The 20,232-nt window shown below is 39.6% G+C and overlaps 1 protein-coding gene across 1 annotated transcript in view; it reads left to right on the forward strand.

Moving 5' to 3' along the window:
• The first annotated feature begins 2,902 nt into the window (after positions 1-2,902).
• The window catches only part of KMO (kynurenine 3-monooxygenase), a 57,781-nt gene continuing 40,451 nt past the window's right edge, over positions 2,903-20,232 (forward strand). The window contains 1 exon segment of the mRNA XM_040451803.1: positions 2,903-3,022. Coding sequence (XP_040307737.1) covers positions 2,969-3,022 — 54 coding nt within the window. The 5' untranslated portion in view covers positions 2,903-2,968.

The following is a 20,232-nucleotide window of genomic DNA, read 5'->3' on the forward strand; positions in this document are numbered from 1 at the left end:
AAAGGAACACTTTTGCACTGCTGGTTGGAATGCAAGCTGGTGCAGCCACTCTGGAAAACAGTATGGAAGTTCCTCAAAAAGTTAAAAATAGAACTACCCTATGACCTGGGAATTGCACTACTAGTGTATATCCAAGGGATACAGGTGTGCTGTTTCAAAGGGACACATGCACCCCCATGTTTATAGCAGCACTATCAACAATAGCCAAAGTATGGAAAAAGCCCAAATGTCCATCGATGGATGAATGGATAAAGAAGATGCTATATTCACTCACACACAGACACACAGACACACACAGACACACACACACACACACACACACACACACACACACACACAATGGAGTATTACTCGGCAATCAAAAAGAATGAAATCTTGCCATTTGCAACTATGTGGATGGAACTGGAATTGGAGGGTATTATGCTAAGTGAAATTAGTCAGTCAGAGAAAGACAAAAATTATATGACTTCACTCCTATGAGGACTTTAAGAGACAAAGCAGATGAACATAAGGGAAGGGAAACAAAATATAAAAACAGGGAGGGGAGACAAAACAGAAGAGACTCATAAATATGGAGAACAAACTGAGGGTTGCTGGAGGCGTTGTGGGAGGGGGGATGGGCTGAATGGGTAAGGGGCATTAAGGAATTTACTCCTGAAATCATTGTTTCACTATATGCTAACTAATTTGGGTGTAAATTTTTAAAAATAAAAAATAAAATTTAAAAAAGTAAACATATAAGAGTGTAAGAATGAAAGATGTTATTTGCAACATATATAAAGAATAAAACTCAAATCCAATGTCCACTTAAAAAAAAAAGACTACTCAACAAAAAAGCGCTATGCAAAAAAAGAAAAGCAAATTGTGAATAACAGGTGAAACAGTGGTAACTTCATTAACAAAGAGTATAAATTAAAATGACTACAAGTGGGGCACCTGAGTGGCTCAGTTGGTTAAGGTCTGGCTTGATTCAGGCTCAGGTCATGATCCCAGGGTTATGGGATCAAGCCTTGCATTGGGTACTGTGCTGAGTATGAAGCCTGCTTACGTCTCTCTCTCTTTCTTTCTCTCTCTCTCTCTCTCTCTCTCTCTCCCTCTGCCTCACTCATTCATTCACTCTCTCTCTGTCTAAATAAATCAATTAAAATAAATAAGTAAAAAATAAATAAGTAAAAAAATAAAATAAAAATAAGTAAAAAATAAATCAATTAAAATAAATAAGTAAAAAAATAAGTAAAATAAAATAAGTAAAAAATAAAAAAAGTAAATCAATTTAAATAAGTAAAAAAATAAAAAAAATAAGTAAAAAAATATATTGAAGTTCGAAAAGAGGTAAAACTAAGCTATCTTAAGGATGCATATATGTCAGTAATATTATAAATAAAAGCAAGAAAATGATAAAGTCGGGATGGCAATTGCCTCTATGAAGGATGGCTGGTAGGCAAGGGACACGTGTATATTTCTGGGCTTCTAGCAATGTTCTTTTTCTTGGCCTAAATGGTGGTTACTTTATAAAAAAATTTGGCTCTACAATAAGTAAAATTGCACTACTGTATTTGTGTGTGTGTGTGTGTGTGCTTTACTGTTTGTGTTACAGCCCATGATTTAAACAAAGAATGAGAAAGTTCTGTATATACTGATATGGAAAAATTCTTGAGTTATATGTTGTAAAAAAAAAAGGTGTGGGAAAGTAAAAGTGTATATAATTTTCAAATGTGTTACTATTTATGGAAAGGAAGGGGGAGAGAGGGAGAGGAGAAGAGAGAGAGAGAGAGAGATTGGCTTTAGAAGAGCAGGTAATGCAGACACTAAACAGGTGTTGTCTTTGGGCAGGAGAAATAGATGGCCAAGGGACAGGGTCAGAAGAGTGAGTATTCACTGTAAGACCCTTTGTTGTCTTTTGAATTTCACACCATCTGAATGTATTGCCTATTCAAAATAAATAAAATTACCTAAGAACAAAAAAGTTTTCTAGCAACTCTGACACTACTTACCCACAAGGGGCCGCTATTCGATGATGATTAACTATTCCCTCACCAGGGAGAAACCTGAATGCTCCTGCCTCTCTCCAGGAAGTGAAGAAGTGTCATCATTTAGTTCTTACTTTATTCTACACATCATGTTCCAGGGAGAAAAATAACCCTCAATTCAATTCCAAACTATGCACCAAAAATAAATAATACACATGTAACATGGGATGAAAAAAAGAAAAAGTGGAGAGAGAAAATAAGCCAGGGTTGAGTTTACAAGAAGCACAGCATTCACTACCTCTCCTGGAGTTAATGCACAAGTTAGATTCTAAGGTTTCTTGCATACGATGAAAAAAAAAAAAAAGCTGGGGAGGGAAGTATGGCCAGTGACAAATTCACAATCTTGTCCGGGAGAATATTAATACTAGGAAAAAAATTTCCCTGGAGATCTGTTAAAGACAGTCTGAGAGGACCCTCCATGTGCTTGTCCTTACTGGTCTTAATGGCAATAATCCATGCACAGTTGGATTATGACCGTGTCACAGTTGTGACACGAAGCCACCTGTCTCTCCTAGAGAAGCATAAGATGCTTTGGGACTTCAGATGAGGGCAGTTTCATTCATGGTTAGTCATGAATGAAAATGAAAGTAAGAATGCATGCTTTAGAAAAAGAGGGAAAGCCTCAACACTGTACTTTAAAAAAAATCCCCTGTCTTACACGTAAGATAGAGAGTGGGTGTCTTCACTTGGCTGGATTTTTCAAAATTTGGTTATTGCAGTGAATTCTCTTTTTTCTTAAAGCTGAACAGTTTGTGCTTTAGGCTACTAAGGGGTTAAATGCTATACTCTAAGTTCAAGGGGAATTAGCCCTGCTCAAATCGCTGCTGGTTAACACAGGCAGGGCTCTGGGCAATATAAAGGCGGGGAAACCAGCGGCCAGGAGACACAGCTTCCTTTGTGACAGGAGCTACAACAATTATAAAAACACTTGGGCAGTCATGGAATTATCTGATATTCAAAGGAAAAAAATAGCTGTCATTGGTGGTGGCTTGGTAAGAATCTATTTGGATATATTATTCCTGTTAGTGATATTGTATTAGTTGTCATTATTCTTAATAATTATTATAAATCACTTGTACATTGTTCATCTTCTTGTGGGACCTTTCTGATATTTAAAGACACCTACTTTAAATGTGGTATCGGTTTTCATGTGCTGTTTCTTAGGAAAGGAATTTTCTTTCCATGAGGTACAAAAGTGTCTGTTTTCCCTTATCATTTCAGATTAGCATTTCCTAAAAACAGAAAATAGAGCAAATTGGATTTGATTTATCCCCATGTTGACGATGTTTATAAAATAGATATTAGGGTAAATAGTCATTTTAATCAAAACATTTGCCTCATCTGGTGAATAACTCAGTTTATATTGTCTAATAATAAGAATAAAAGCTAAAGCAAAATCATTATGTTGGGTGTTTGCAAGTTATTTGAGTAATTGGGAGTAGCACCTATTTGGTCGCCTGACTTATTTGGCTTGTCCAATGGAGCACGTAAAGTGATAGAGTGAGGGGCTCCCATGTCACTGAGCAAATGAGATTAACCTGCAAAGTCTTGCCCCACATCTAAAAAATGGGGGTGGGGGGGCGGGGGTTCTCCTCTGCAGCCATTGTTATCTTAACAAAGCTTCTTCTGTTTACTGTGGGGCTGCCTGAAGTAAACTATATTGTTTTCCTCTCTCAACGGAACTCCTATTTTGGAATAAAAATATCACTACTAGTAAAAGCTTAATCATTTTGTTTTCACCTTTGCTGTAATCATTTGCAGGCTTTTAGCTCACAAGAATTCGTTCATTCATTTACTCAACAAAAAATTTCTTAAGGGCCTAATATACACCAGACACCGTGCACGGCTGCATATAGATTAGTATAGTTTATACCACACATATATTTACATAGTATATGACAATTTTGTCTTTTGTTCTGCCTTCGCTATGATCTTTCCTCAAAGTACTGTGACAGAACATTTCTGGTTCTAAATTTCAAGATGCTAAGGAATGTTGTCACATGCCATGTTGGTAAATACACGTGACATATGTTGTCATTTCTTTATACTGGGCTTCAGTCTAATTCTTTCCTATCAAAATGTTGCATAAAGTGAGAATTCATGTATTCAGTGCAATGGGATTGAGTGCACAGTTTGCCAGCATTGTTTTAGTTACTAGGAAGACAGTGGTGAGCATTCCATGGAGGTGAAGGAGAGTGGAGGAGAAAACAAATACATCATTTCAGTGAGAGATAGACCCTGTAAAGAAATGCAAATAGGGCAAAGCTGTAGAGTGTCCATTTAGAGTGTGGTCAAGGGTGGCCTTGCGGAGGGTCCTGAATAATAGAAGGAAGCAACCATGTGAGGGGCTACAGAAAGCATTCCAGGCAGAGGGAAGAGCCTGAAGGGGAATGCTGAGGTGTTAAGGAGCAGACAGGAAGGCAGAAAGAACAAGGCTGGGGAAGAGTAGTTCTGCAGGAAACAGAGATGAGACAGCCAGATCCTCCAGGATCCTCCCCTTAGAGGGCGAGGCAAGAAGACCGGAGTTTACTCTGAGCACAATAGGAAACCGCTGGACCACTTGAGGCAAGAAAGCGAGTTCTGATTTGAAAAGATTCCTTGAGCTAGTGTGAGGAGAAGGCCTGGAAAATGTTACGACAAGATAGACCCATTAAGAGGCTGTTGTGTTTGTCCAAGCCTTGGACGAGGGTAGCAGCCGTGACACCTCTTAAAATGTCGCTTATCGAAGGGGAGATAACTATGTGGTTGCATATATGATTTTGGAAGGCATAAAAGTGTGACTGTCATCTGTGCATTTCTCACTGAATGACATTTAAAGTCTTCATCATGCAGCCACTTCACTATCTGGGCACAAACATGTGCTAGAACATGGAAGACATGTATTAGAAGCAACTAAAATTCCTCTGCAAAGGAATTCTATCTACCTTATTATGCAGGCTCATACCCAGGAATCATGTTTGATTCCTTTTTTTTTTCATTTTATGCAAACGCCTTTTCTTTTACTCCCCTAGTAAGCCTTAGTGATTTTCTTTTTTTTTTTTTTTTTAATTTTTTTTTTTTAACGTTTATTTATTCTTGAGACAGAGAGAGACAGAGCATGAACGAGGGAGGGGCAGAGAGAGAGGGAGTCACAGAATCGGAAGCAGGCTCCAGGCTCTGAGCCATCAGCCCAGAGCCCGACGCGGGGCTCGAACTCGCAGACCGCGAGATCGTGACCCGGGCTGAAGTCGGACGCTCAACCGACTGAGCCACCCAGGCGCCCCAGTGATTTTCTACTCAAAATCGATTTCATCTCCGGCCATTGCTACCATCTCAGTCCAGGCCATCATCATCCCTCATCCACCTCCTGTGTGAGCCCCCAGCTTCTCCTCTTATCCACAGACAGTTCATTCTCCACATAGCAGCCACAACGGTCTGCTTTGATTTAATTTATTTTTTTATTCTTGAGAGAGAGAGAGAGAGAGAGCATGAGCAGGGGAAGGGCAGAGAGGAAGACAGAAAGAATCCCAAGCAGACTCTGCACTGTTAGCATGAAGCCTGATGCGGGGTTCGAGCTCACGAACTGTGAGATCATGACCTGAGCCAAAATTAGGAGTCAGATCCTTAATCAGCTGAGGCACCCAGGCTCCCCCCACAATGACCCTTTTAAAACATAAGTCTGGTAATTATCACTCTTCGCTAATACCTTCCAATGGTATCCCCTTGCAAATAAAATAAAATCCAACTCTTTACTGAAGGTCCTAGTTGAACTGAGCCTGTCTACCTGCCTGGCTTCACCCTTTCCCTGTTTTATGTTTTTAAAATTTTTTTTTTCAACGTTTATTTATTTTTGGGACAGAGAGAGACAGAGTGTTTTATGTTTTTAAATATTATCTATCAGCAACCCAAAATACACACTTTGTTTGTTCTGGGTTTTAACCTATTTATTAAATGTCAACTCCAACTACAATATAAGCTCATATTTACCAATGTATTCCAGTGGCTGGAACCATGCCCTCACTACTGAATGTTATTATTTAGTTAGTATTTGATAGATGAATAAATAAGAGGGATGAAAATTCTCTTAAGGATATGAGCATGAAGGACATGTGACAATGGACGAAAGCTTGAGTATTGAGCATATTATGAAAAAAAGGTATTAAATAAAGCAGTTCAAGAAGGTTAAATTACATCCATAGAGGACAAATTCATTTTCTTGCCCATATTCTTTCTTGTGTCTTTTTGTTCACTTTCCAATTCTCTTCTTGCCCATGGGCCATATCCTAGTACTTTCTACCGTCTACCACATTGAAGGCTCTCCCTAGCCCCTAGGGGAAAAATTGCAACATAGTTAAGAGCTTTCACTTAGAAGTCCAAAGAAAACAGTGAATTCGACTTTTTTTCTTTTTCCTTTTTTTTTTTTTTTTTTTTTTTGGGTCCAGTGGTGGCCTTACCTAGTGAAAAGTCACCCTCTAAGAATTGCCCTTGCCTTGCTGTAAGTGGCCGTCTGATCCTGTGATAGACCAATTAATTTCTTTTCTTTGAAGACAAGCCAAATCAAAGAGGTCAGAAGGAATCCACAGATAAATGAAGGAACTCTCATTGAGAAACTAAAGATGAAAGAAACTAAACCCTGAAAATTTTACAAAAACCTTAATCTGAATATTTAGAAAAATCACTGTACGATGTAGACATTTTCCTCTTTCTGTGACACACTGCTTCCTAAACCCTTCTCCTGCCAGATGGGATTACCTCCTGGCAGCTGAGGGATCAACCCATAAAGTCCTCTTGCCTCCTGGAAATGCCCACAGGGTTTTGTTTGCTTTTATCATATGCTGCATTCTATACAAGTTATTGATATGCATGGGTTATTTCCCCATGGAAGACATTTAACCTTCTAATTCTTGATATTGTCTTATCTTTGGGTCCTGCTCCCTTCCCTTTTTTAAAGGTTATCCCAGTGCCTTATACTGTCAAGCACACTAACATGTTTTGTGTGTTTGAGTTTGCTTTCAGAAGAAAGTAAGGAATCATGCATTTACAACTTGTGGGCAATCAAAAGAAAGACAATGTTTTCCATCAGAATGGTGTCATAAGGAATGTCATCCTTGAAAAAGGATTTGAAAAATAACCTCTATGTTTCAGGCTACAGGTGTAGCTTTCCAATTCTAACAAGTTAGCCTCAGGGGAAAAAGCCCATAGAATCTTCTTTATTCTGTGTTATGTTTTCTGGTTGGTTTTTGTTTTTTTTTTTTTAAGTTTATTTTGAGAGAGAGAGAGAGAGAGAGAGAGAGAGAGAGAGAGAGCACAAGCGAGAGAAGGGCAGAGAGAAAATCCAGAGCGGGCTCCACACTCTCAGCGCGGAGGAGGGTGCAGGGCTCAAACTCATAAACCGAGACATCATGACCTGGGCCGAAACCAAGAGTTAGCCGCTCAACCAACTGAACCTCCCAGGTGCCCCTATGTTTTCTCTTTTTGCAAAGTGACAAGCCAGTGAAGTCAAAAGAAAGTCTATCTAACCTGTCCAGTGTCCTCAAGCTATGTTCATCCTCAGGTCCTTGGTATTCAGAAATGCTGCTTCTGATGACTATTATCAGTGTTTAGCAATATGATAGAAATGGCCGAGCCGAAGGGCACTCTTTGGGTGACAGCTACAGCTCCTTGAGCCCTCATTTTCTGTGTGAAGCCAGGAGCATTAGCTGAAAGAACTACTCAGGATTCCAGGCTCAGCTGTCACCACTGTTGAATGTGCCCACTGTTGTAGCACACATTCCAAAGATGTATCGCAGGGTGTCATTGAAGGATTTCTTCTGTCTCCTCTGCTGATAAGCAACCCCACTACACATTGTTTTGTGATTCATTCTCCCTATGATTGTGCTAGCAAAATTCTCCTTGAAAAGGTATTTAGAGGTTAAAGTCTTTCAAAATAGTCGATTGAGGAGAATAGCAAATTTTATGACTTGTTGTCCATAATCATGACCTGTCCGCTGGTATTCAAATCAGGTTAGTGGCCTCTGTTGATGAAATTGCCTTAGAAACAACTGATCCTTGACTCTAGGAGAGGGTGCGTGTCATGTCTATAGATGTCAGGTTCCCTCATGGATTTATAGGCTTAAAGTGGTCTTGAGGCTATATTGGCACAAGAATGTGTTTCTGTCCTGTATTCTTGGGATCTTTTGACCTCACCAGGCACTCTTCGCTCAGCTGATTGCAACAGAAGGAGCATTTGGTAATGAGGGGACTATAATCAGTTGGGAGGACAGGAAATACCACAGAACACCAGATCGCTACCTCTTTTAACTCTAAAATTTGACTGCTTCCTTTTCACACTTTCTTACCCACACACCTCTAGCTTTGTTCCCAATCTGGTCTTGACAAAAGTAGAAATCAAATGTCACCTAGAATTTTTACTTTTGCCAAATATCCTAGATACGTATAAACCGTCGATTATCTTAGGTCAAGGCCTATAGATAGCCTGGTTCAAGTGCACACTTTTTATTTTCTGCAAATGTTAACAAGACAAACCATGTAAAGAACATAATTACTATGAGCCTTTATTCTTATTCTTATTTTATTAATATGAAAGTAAATAAAACTCTATTCACTCTACTCTTGATTTCTACTCCCTAGTCACCAAACCTTATATATGGGAAACGCTCATTTCTGCACTAATATCTATCCCTTCTTAAAATTTTTTAAAAATGTTTATTCATTTTTAAGAGAGAGCATGCATGCACATGAGCAGGGGAGGGGCAGAGAGAGAGGGACATAGAATCCGAAGCAGGCTCCAGGGTCTGAGCTGTCAGCACAGAGCCCAATGCCAGGCTTGATCCCATGAAACAGGAGATCATGACCTGAACTGGAATTGGGCACTTAACCGACTGAGCCATCCAGGTGCCCCCACACTAATATCTATCTAGCACCTTCTACAAACAGGAGTGGAGTGGATTTCTCTGTGGCTGTAGAAGTCATCCTGAATTTGCTCTATGGCTAGGGATAAGTTTTGATCTCACTCTGTAGCTTTCCTCAGCCTCTTTTCTAGTTCTCCTTGTGCTTTGATCCCTCTCATCAAACAGGTTTATGATTAGTATTTAGCTGTATCTCTAATTCTCCAGGAGGTTTGACTAACGCTTTGAGATTTTTTTTTTTTTTTTGCTACCCAGACTCTTTTTTTTTTTTTTTAATTTTTTTTAACGTTTATTTATTTTTGAGACAGAGAGAGACAGAGCATGAACGGGGGAGGGGCAGAGAGAGAGGGAGACACAGAATCTGAAACAGGCTCCAGGCTCTGAGCTGTCAGCACAGAGGCCGACGCGGGGCTCGAACTCACGGACCGTGAGATCATGCCCTGAGCCGAAGTCGGACACTTAACCGACCAACCCACCCAGGCGCCCCCCCCCCCCCAGACAGACTCTTAAGGTGCCTCATAAACTACACTGTTACCTATGTAACACAGAGTTTGATCATTCACCCCTCAGTTTGCTCATTTACTGCTGTGTGAGCAGTACCCGCAATGGAACCAACATCTTTAGGGAGCTCAAAGCTTAACTGACTCGAAGCTTAACTGTCTGTTTTGCTTTCCTTATCATTTGTCCCCAAATACTTTTGGACAGTTTGTCCATGATCCACACATACATCTGTCCACTCAAAGAGAAAAGTCCTCACATATGAATGATTGTTGTCCCCTCATATATAGGGATCACTCACTGTTGGTGGTGACCTAACTTGGTACTTCTTTTCTGGAAGACAGTTTGAAAAACTCTGTATCTATCAATAGTCTTAAAAATGTGTGTGTGTGTGGGGGGGGGGGGGATTTCAGAAAGCTGCACCAGCTATTTCGTTCTCGAAGCTGGCCTCAGAGAGGTATTGCCTTCAGAGGAACAATTATCCTTCAACCTAAGAGAGATGAAAAGCAATTAAGAATCTTTAACGTGGTCTCTCAAAAACACCAAGTCTGGGGAAATTCAAAACCCGCAACAAAACCTTAAAAATAATCTTGTCCCACACACTCTCAGTTTCTTTCACCTGCTTTGTAGCTACTCCAAAAACAAAACCAGAGAAGATCAGGCAAACTCCTACAACAGTCTAGGCTGTCAGCATCCTCTCCCCAACTTATTTCAGACCCCCTTCTTTCTCTCCACTCTATCTGCTTTCATTCCGCTATTATCTTTATTCCTCCCTGGTGCTAAGACCCAGGAACCAATGGGGCACCATTTCATTATCGCAATTTTATCAAAAGAAATAAATGGGTGCATTATGATTGTTGATAATCCAAAAAATTAAAATACTTTAATGTCCAAATATAAGGGCATTGCATACAAGGTAATGTAAAGCAATTATTTTAATATTTTGATTTAAAATATTTTCTGGGATTTCCTGGATGGCTTAGTTGGTTAAGCATCAGGCTCTTGGTCTCAGCTCAGGTCATGATCTCACCGTTCATGAGTTCAAGCCTTGCATCAGTCTCTGTGCTGATGGTGCAGAGCCTCTTTGGACTTCTCCCTCTCTCCCTCTCTCTCTCTGTCCCTCCCCTGCCTATGCTCTCTCTCTCCCAAGATAAATAAATAAAACTTCATAAATAAATAAAATAAATAAAGTATTTATGACATGGAATATATTCACAGTATACTATTAATTTTTTAAACAAAATAATAAAATAAAATCTACAATATGCTACCATTTTTAAGAGAAATATTATGTTTTAGATACATAGAAAATTTTAACACTGGTTCTTCCTGATGGTAAGAGTGTGGAAGATTAGTTTTTTCCTTCACATTTATCTGTGTTTTTTAACTTTTTTATTTAAAAATGTTGAGTTCTTACTAAGTATCAGGTATTGTGGCTTGGACTAGAAATAGAAACAGTGATAAAACATGAGTCTTCCCAATATCATTACTCTCTGGGCACTTACAGCCTGTGGGAAAGTCAGACAGGAATGTAAATAATTAATTCAGTTCATTGTGATAGATATTAAAACACATATATTCATACAGATATCTGCAGAATTATAGATTCTCCTCTTTTGGAGGAGGAGAGGCATCAAGAAAAATGGCACTGAGAACATGAGTCTTGAGAGAAGGCTAAGCATTTTACAGATACAGAAAGCAGGAAAGGACAGTTCAAGTAAAGGGAACATTATATTCAAAGGCATGGAGTATAAAAACGCATGGCGTATTCAAGAAATGTGCAGTAACTTTGGTATGCCCAAGACAGAGAATGGCAAAAAAATGAATTGAAAAGAGAAGTTGGGGTCACATGTAAGAATCTTTTAGTTCATGTTAAAAATTTGGGACTTTTTTCTGCAGACTTATGAGGAGCTAATAAAGGATTTTAAGACAAAAAAAAAATTCATCCTCTAATTTTTGTCTCCTAAGAGACACCCCGGCCAGTGTGGAGTATGGCTTGAATAGGTAGAGACTGGGAAGATTCTTGGAAAACCATCACAGTAGTCCAGATGAAAGGTCATGACTTCTTTAGAGAAGTGTCTATTCATGTCTTCTGCCCATTTCTTCACTGGATTATTTGTTTTTCAGGTGTGGAGTTTGGTGAGTTCTATATAGATTTCGGATACTAGCTCTTTGTCCAGTATGTCATTTGCAAATATCTTTTCCCATTCTGTCAGTTGCCTTCTAGTTTTGTTGATTGTTTCCTTTGCACTGCAGAAGCTTTTTATCTAAATAATCCAGTGAACAAATGGGCAGAAGACATGAATAGGCACTTCTCTAAAGGAGACATCCAAATGGCCAACAGGCACATGAAGAGATGCTCAATATCACTCCTCATCAGGGAAATACAAATCAAAACCACACTGAGATACCACCTCATTCCAGTCAGAGTGGCTAAAATGAACAAATCAGGAGACTATAGATGCTGGAGAGGATGTGGAGAAACGGGAACCCTCTTGCACTGTTGGTGGGAATGCAAATTGGTGCGGCCACTCTGGAAAACAGTGTGGAGGTTCCTCAAAAAATTAAAAATAGATCTACCCTATGACCCAGCAATAGCACTGCTAGGAATTTACCCAAGGGACACAGGAGTGCTGACGCATAAGGGCACCTGTACCCCAATGTTTATAGCAGCACTCTCAACAATAGCCAAATTATGGAAAGAGCCTAAATGTCCATCAACTGATGAGTGGATAAAGAAGTTGTGGTTTATATATACAATGGAATACTACTTGGCAATGAGAAAGAATGAAATGTGGCCTTTTGTAGCAACGTGGATGGATGTGGAAAGTGTTATGCTAAGTGAAATAAGTCATACAGAGAAAGACAGATACCATATGTTTTCACTCTTATGTGGATCCTGAGAAACTTAACAGAAGTCCATGGGGGAGGGGAAGGGAAAAAAAAGTTACAGGGAGGGAAGGAGGCAAACCATAAGAGACTCTTAAAAACTGAGAATAAACTGAGGGTTGATGGGGGGTGGGAGGGAGGGGTAAGTGGGTGATGGGCATTGAGGAGGGCACCTGTTGGGATGAGCACTGAGTGTTGTATGGAAACCAATTTGACAATAAATTTCATATGAAAGAAAGAAAGAAAGAAAGAAAGAAAGAAAGAAAGAAAGAAAGATAGATCATGAGGACCCTAGAAAGAGAATGGAGACTATGAGTAGGAGGTCTATTTTGAGAAAGGTTCAAGAGGATCAATAGGCCTTGTTGCCTGATTAAATGTATACTGGCAAGTAAGAGGGGTGTTAAACATTCTCCAAAGTATCCTGGTTGGTTGAACTAGTGGGCAGAGTTGCCATTCTCTAACATGGAATCCAGAAGGTGGAGGTTTGAAGCCTGAGGGAGGGGAATAAGTTGTATTTGAGGCATGTTGAGATGGAGATGCCTGTAAGACCCCCAGGTAGAAAGAGGTTCACTAAACAGACACGAGTTCAGGAGAGGGATCAAGGCTAGAGAAAAAGTCCTAAGAACACTCACAGTAAGTGTGTGTGACATTCACTTTTTCATCATCAGAGGAGGACAATCAAGACTACTTCTTGGCTTCAAAGAACAAGTCCAGATGATACAGGCTGGAGAGTTCAGGCTAAGGCTTAAATATTAAAACATATATGCAATAGCACTCAATTCTAGCAGATGTAATCATTACTACTCAAGTATGAAGATATTTTTATGTGCTAATTTCACAGTAAGTGCAGTTAACAATCTGGTTCTTTTCATTACACTGATATGTCCAAAGATCAAATTCTTGAGAAATCAAAGTATCGTTCAATGAGTGGGAGATATAAACAGGCTTTTCTGTTTGGTGACAAACTTAGGAAGGCCTATGATTCTTAGGGAGAGTTTTATGTTTCATTAAGTCAAAAGTAGTCAACACCATTTAACATTACATTATCAGATTAATTTCAAACACATAATAAAGAGGCATAAAATGCATGAAATTTTTATAATTATGATGCTCCTTCCTACTAGGGTCAGGATTTATAAATTAAAAGGTACAGTTTTCCTGAACAATCATTGCCAGAGAGGTCACATGAGAACCCGCAGAAACTTGGCGAATCTTCTTGCACAAAAATGAGACAGCTAAACACCAGAGATGCATACTTCAGTATTTCCATAAAAGAAATTTTCAATTTTTTTTTAATGTTTATTTTTGAGAGAGAGACAGAGACAGAGCATGAGCAGGGGAGGGGCAGAGAGAGAAGGAAACACAGAATTTGAAGCAGGCTCCAGGCTCTGAGCCATCAGCACAGAGCCTGACTTGGGGCTTGAACTCATGAGCTGAGCCATGAGATCATGACCTGAGCTGAAGTCGGAGACAACCAAGTGAGCCACCCAGGCGCCCCTCAAACGATGTTTTTAATTAGTAAGTTAGGCATGAATATTATGGGCCAGGGTGGGGTCAAACATATGACTTGCAAAAAAGGAAGTCAGAAGAGACAGGAAAAGTAGGCAGAGAAACAGACGAACAACGAGGTCAATCCATAATTATGTAACCAAGGAATCACCTCAGAGCTCTGTTTATGTACGAACAGGCTTGACTAGTTGTTATTAAAGCTTTTAACTTGCAAATCATTCTATGATCAAACAGTTTACTCTTGTGGACTTTTGGCGATTCAAAATAAATATAGAGACATTTCATAACTGTCTGCAAACTTAACAGAACCGCCCTGTCGCCGTCAAGGCTGACCTCCAAGAACGCACATCATGGAAAGCCTGTGCTGCTCCTAGGTATCCTACCCTGCCCCATTTCTTCTCTCCTTTCACCTCTCTCATCTCTAGTTATGCTGAGAAACCAGCTTCACTGAGAGTCTGTGGTGGGCTCACAGTGGTTTACACACAGTTTCCCTTCCATTTATATCTTTATGCCTTATTAGCTTTTTTGCCAGTGTAACAACTAAAGAAGGTGCTGACAGTTCCAATTAAGCACATTTTACAGAAGGTGAGAAGGGGAAATAAAGGTAGAATGAAAAAAGCACTTTATTAGCTATGTTACTAATCCTTCTAGCTGAGCTTGTATAACACCTACATATATATGAACACACTGTGGTCTTGCAGAAGACTTTTATTTACTTTTCTTCTTGTTCATTAATTATAATAAGAAGTAGTAACTCACCTCACCACTTAACACTAGAGTTAACACATTGCCAATGACATCTATCACCCTCTGTGCTAATTATAAACATTGCCCTGAATCTTGTGTTTATCATTCACTTGCATAAGTTCTATGTATATATGATATATTTATCTCATATAAACACACATAAATAATTCACATACATGCCTCTAAAATGTACATGTATACATATATCTGTGGTTTAGGGTTGGTTGTCTTTATTTATCAGAGTGCCATGCAGAATGAAATCACCTGGGGCTTATTCTCTTCACTTATAGTACTACTAAAATATTCATATTACTTCCTTTCATTGTGTGAATATGCCATGATTTATTTTTCATTCCTCTTTGATGGCCATTTGGGCTGTTTCCAGTATTTTTGTTTGCCCGCTTTAGTTATGAAGAGTACTGCTCTGAACATTCTGACTTGTGCCCCCTAGGCATATGCCTTAAAGAGACATTGCAGATTTGTCAGATATATGAGTATTCAGTTTGACAACATCATCACTGGTAATGTATAAGAGTTTCCACTGGGCCTCATTCTCTCTAACACGTGATTTTTCATGAACCAAGATTATGTTTAATCCTATTGTGTCCACATCACTTGGCATTCCATCTCCCCTTGCCCCATGAGGAACCATGTATACGTGTTCAGTTGGCGAACACACAAGAAATGTTGGGTACTGGAGAGGGATCAATACCTGCCAACCTTAGAAAAGGCTGAAGAAGAATGTCCACTCCAGGCAGCTTCCTCTCCCCAGATCCTGGAATCAATATGGGTCAAAGAAAAGGAGCCTAAGAAACTCATGAAAGTAGACCAGTGGCCCCCCACTGGCTTGGAACTGAGTCTATTCTGAGCACAGTCACCGAGACTTGCTTTTACATCCTTTCTTGTAGCTGAGTTCCCAGGAAATGGATGAGGGCATTTCTTCCTTCTGTCTACTCTTAGATTATTTCCCACCTCAGGTTTTCACTGATCATTAGTCACCTAGATTGTGGCTTGTATGCGCTCCTTGTTTGACCTGTTTTCCCAATAAGGAAGATCAACTTCCACATTACTAGATGTAGCTTTATTCCAACCTTCCTGACCCTGTTGGTCTCCTTATCAATATCCTTCCCAGTCTTGCTTTCCACCATAAAAGGAGCAGTTAGAACTATACACTGTGAAAGAAAGAGACATTTCTCAAGCCTTTATCTTTTTTTTCAGGGAGACCTAGTCCATTTAGGCTTTATTCACTTCTGTAATTGTTTTCTAATCTTCCAGATTTATTTTCACTAATACAAACTTATCACTACTATTGCCCTTACTAGATGTTCTTTAACACACAAATGAAAGGAATATAGATAGACAGGAAAGTTTTCATAAGTTGGAAGAGAGCAGAGAAGTAAGAAATTTAACATGTTTGTGTTTAAAAGAAGTAAATCAAAGGAGCTATAGTGGGGGAAAACTGAATCTAAGGCTGTGCTGGAAAGAAGTTAAAAGTTATGGAAAAAATGTTAAGACACACAGTGTTCTGTGCCAGGCACCGAGTCATACTGGTAGTTGAGGCATCTTGACCACTGTTGAGAAAGTGATGCCAGAAATAGAGATGAACTCACTTCAGATCGAAGAATTGAAAGGAAAGCAATCAGATTGAGGGATTAAAAGAACAACTTGTAATGATCTCTTCAGACACATCAAATGCCAGCAAAGAATGTGTTCATAATTTCAATAGTGGCTACATGGGAAATAAATGGTTTATTTATTATGACTTTTGTTTAGAGCAGTTTTAGGTTCACAGCAAAATTAAGGGGAAGGTACAGAGATTTCCCAATATTTCCAGCTCCCACACATGCATCGCCTCCCTTGTTACCAGCATCCCCCACAAAATTGGGATATTTGCTACAGTTGATGAGCCTACATTGATTGACACATCACCATCACTCAAAGTCCGTAGTGTACATTGCAGTACATTCTGTGGGTTTGGACAAATGAATAATGACATGTATTTGCCATTAGGGTATAATATAGAGTGTTTTCAATGTCCTAAAAAATCCTTTGTGATCCATCTATTCATCCCCCACCCCAACCCTGGCATATTTATTTTAACAAAATAATTGAACAGGGATTCTTGGCTGGCCTTCCAGAATATTAAATATGTGAACTGCTTTGCAAAAAAATTAAATTTGAAACCTTTCTATGCACATAATGATTAAATAGGAGCAAAGTTTTAAAAATAACTATCATCAGTCTACAGAAATTGAATGATACGAAGGAAGTTTCGTGGCCACAGTATCAATGAATGGTGACAGGAACCCAAGCTTGAACCATTGGATTATTTAAAACAAAAACAAACAAACAAAAAACAAACATAGGTGCTTAGATGTGAAGGTGATTTGGAGCAGAGTAGGAAACACTGGCATGGAAGAAATAGAAGGCAAGGACTCGTGTTAGCCTGTGCCTGCTCCTGTACTGACATGCCCTGAACACTGAGCTGGTGCACGGCCCTCTCCTTAGCTCCTAAACCGCCAGGGAGCTGCTGAGAACCTCTGAGGCCTCCCACCTCTGGGCTCCTGGAGGGAACCGTGGGGAGTACCGTCTCCCAGATGTGCCCCCATCTAGCTCTGTGATTCCTCTCTCCAACTTCTCACTGCTACCTTCCCTTCCAGAGGGTCCTCTGGATGTCAGTTTTATGGTAAGCAAAATTTCCAGTGTGTTCACTTTACTTGTTGACTTTCCCCTGAAACTCCTGGCTTTAGTTTAAAACTTGCGGCCTTCTCCCACATCTTGAGTATGTCTGGATGGGGAGTTGGCATGGTATCCTTACTCTACACTGCAACTTCTGGACTTGTAGGCTTCCGTGTTATTTGCAAGCCTTCTGAGGCTTGTGTCATCTACTTATACTCCATTCTGTTGTTGTCAATCAACCTGAGTCACTTCCCCCCAGTTCTGAGGATTCCAGCACTTTCACATAATCTTTTTTCTAGATCCCAGCTCCACCATTCACCCTGAGGGACTATCAACATTCACATGGTTGACCCATGCAGTTCCCTAGCCCCTTAATCTTTGAACTGCATGCTTCCAGTTTCTTCAATTTCCACCATACTTCAGCCTCCAAGTCCCATGACCCGTGTTGGACTTGGACCTTGTCATCCCACAGCACTGCTCCATCTAGGACAACAGAGTCAGACCTTGGACTCTGATTAAAAACCTCCTCACTCCCTCACACAGTTGCCTCTACTACATCTGCTCTTCACAGGGACCTCCTACTTCTCCCTGTTCGGGAGCCTTCTGCTGCTTTCCTTGCATTTCATCCAACTTGGTGGTTACTGTCCATCAGTTCAAATAAAATCTTCAAGTTTTTGCTTTCCATCCCATCCAAATGGCCAAAACCCACCCTTCCTTGGTTCCAATGGGTTTCTTCCTCTGCACAGTTCAGTGCTGCAAGAAAAAATACAACCTAACCTCACATCTTGGTGCCACTATAAATTCAGTCTTCATCTTCAACTGTATCTCCATTGGTATCCAGACACACTTCTATTTTATTGATAAAGCCCTCATATTCTGGAACCAGACTGGATCCATTTGAATCTCCACATCAACTTCAGCACTCACTAGCTGTGTAAACTTAGGTAAGCCATTTCACTTCTCTGTGCCTCAATTTCTGTACGCATGAGACAAGATAACAACAGTACCTCCTGAAGGAGGTACATGGCTGAAGTGCAGATTAAAGGAGTAGAGCAGTATACATCATGACCACTTCAAGGGCACTGTCCATCATCAGTATTGTTTCCTAAATCAGATTTGTTTCATTCTCTCTAGTAGTTACTTTTAATGTTTATCATGTGCATCTTCTACTTAGAATCCTCCTCCTTCAGTTACATTTTTTCTCCTGGAAGTCATACCCTATCCCACTCCACACCCTTAATTTGACTTGAGCCTCCTTCCTCTGTACTCTCGTAGCTGAACTTTCTCCACTATATTGTTGATCACCTTGTGTGGTAATTGACTGTAATCCCCTTGAGAGGCCTGGTATATCTTGCTCTCTGTTGTATCCCTAGCACCTAGCATATGGGTAGCACATAGGAATATGTGTATGTGTGTGTGTGTGTGTGTGTGTGTGTGTGTGTGTGTGTGTGTCAAATAATATTAGAAAAAATTGAAGACCTACATAGGACTGTGAGCTCCCTGAGGCAGTTATTTTCTCTGGATCACTTTTAATACCTAGCAAGGAATAGATATCTTGTAATACTTGGGAAGCAATAAGTATTTTTCAAATAATAATTTTTCTGCATCTCTTGAGAGTTGTTTTTAAATTTCCAAGAGGATTCTTACTCTTTATCAACTTGCTTCTTCTCTACATATCAAAATAGTCTCAGCTTTCAAAGCTCAAGTCAAAAGTAACGTTTTCCAGGAAGTTCTTTACCAATCCCTTTGTTCTGGTTATCTTTTGCTATGTAACAAACCACTCTAAAGCTTAGTGGCCTAAAACAATACTCTATTACCATGCCTCACAGTTCTGTGGGTGGTCTGTCATATGGCTGCAGTCATGGAGGGCTTGACAAGCTGAACGTCCCAGATGGTGTCCTCCCATGATAGCCAATGGGTATGAGCTGTTGGTTAGTAGACAGCTCAGCTGAGGCTCTCGATGGGAACTGCATATGGCCTGCCCTTGTGACTTGGGTTTTTCACACATGGCAGTCTCCAGTTATTTATTCTTCTTAAATGATCACTGGCTTCCAGAAGGCAGGAAGCAGAAGCTTGCAGGCCACCTAAAGACTATGCCTGGAAAAAGCTCAAGTGTCACATCTACTGCATTTTATTGATCAAGGTTATCACAGACCCTCCTGGATGCAAGGAAATGGAGAAATGAATTCCATCTTCTGATGAAGGAGTATCGAGGTCATAACTGTAGAATAGTATGTAGGATGGGATATACTGTTATGGCCATCTTTAAAAAATAAAATTTGACACATCCCTCAAGGCAAAATTTATCCCTTTCTTGTGTGTTCTCTAGGCATTTACCTTTTGTTTTGTTTTGTTTTGTTTTTTTAATATTGATTTCCACCTCAGGGCCCAGAATTATTTTGCTAGGAAAGGTCTCTCAACCTATAGCACACAGAATACTTGGAAAATTGAATAAAATTACATGACTCAAACATACAGTAGACCCTTGAACAATCAGAGTTCGAACTATGTGGGTCTACTTATATGTTGATTTTTTGATAAATATAGTACAGTACTATAAATGTATTTTCTCTTCTTTATGATTTTCCTAATAACATTTTCTTTTCTCTAGCTTACTTTATACATAAGAATACAGCATATAATATACATAACAAAATTTGTGTTAATGTGTTATCGGTAAGGCTTTGGGTCAACAGTAGGCTACTGGTAGTTAAGTTTTCAGGGAGTCAAAAGTTATAGGTGGATTTTTGACTGTGCAGGGGGTCAGCACTCCTAACCCCCATATTGTTCAAGGATCAACTATAATTATTCTTGGGGTATATGTAAATATTCTGTGATTAAATTCATTATATATATTTTTAACCAACCTATATTAGAAATTTAAATGATGCTGGGTATCTGCAAAATGTTTATGTAAAAAGTGGGCATACTCAAAAATGGTTTACTAAGTATTAGTTGGTTTATATGTTTGTCTCTTCTTAACTGAATTAGGT

Source organism: Herpailurus yagouaroundi, unplaced genomic scaffold (assembly GCF_014898765.1).
Source record: "Herpailurus yagouaroundi ecotype Mexico unplaced genomic scaffold, PumYag 205, whole genome shotgun sequence".
In the NCBI taxonomy this organism is placed as follows: domain Eukaryota; kingdom Metazoa; phylum Chordata; class Mammalia; order Carnivora; family Felidae; genus Herpailurus; species Herpailurus yagouaroundi.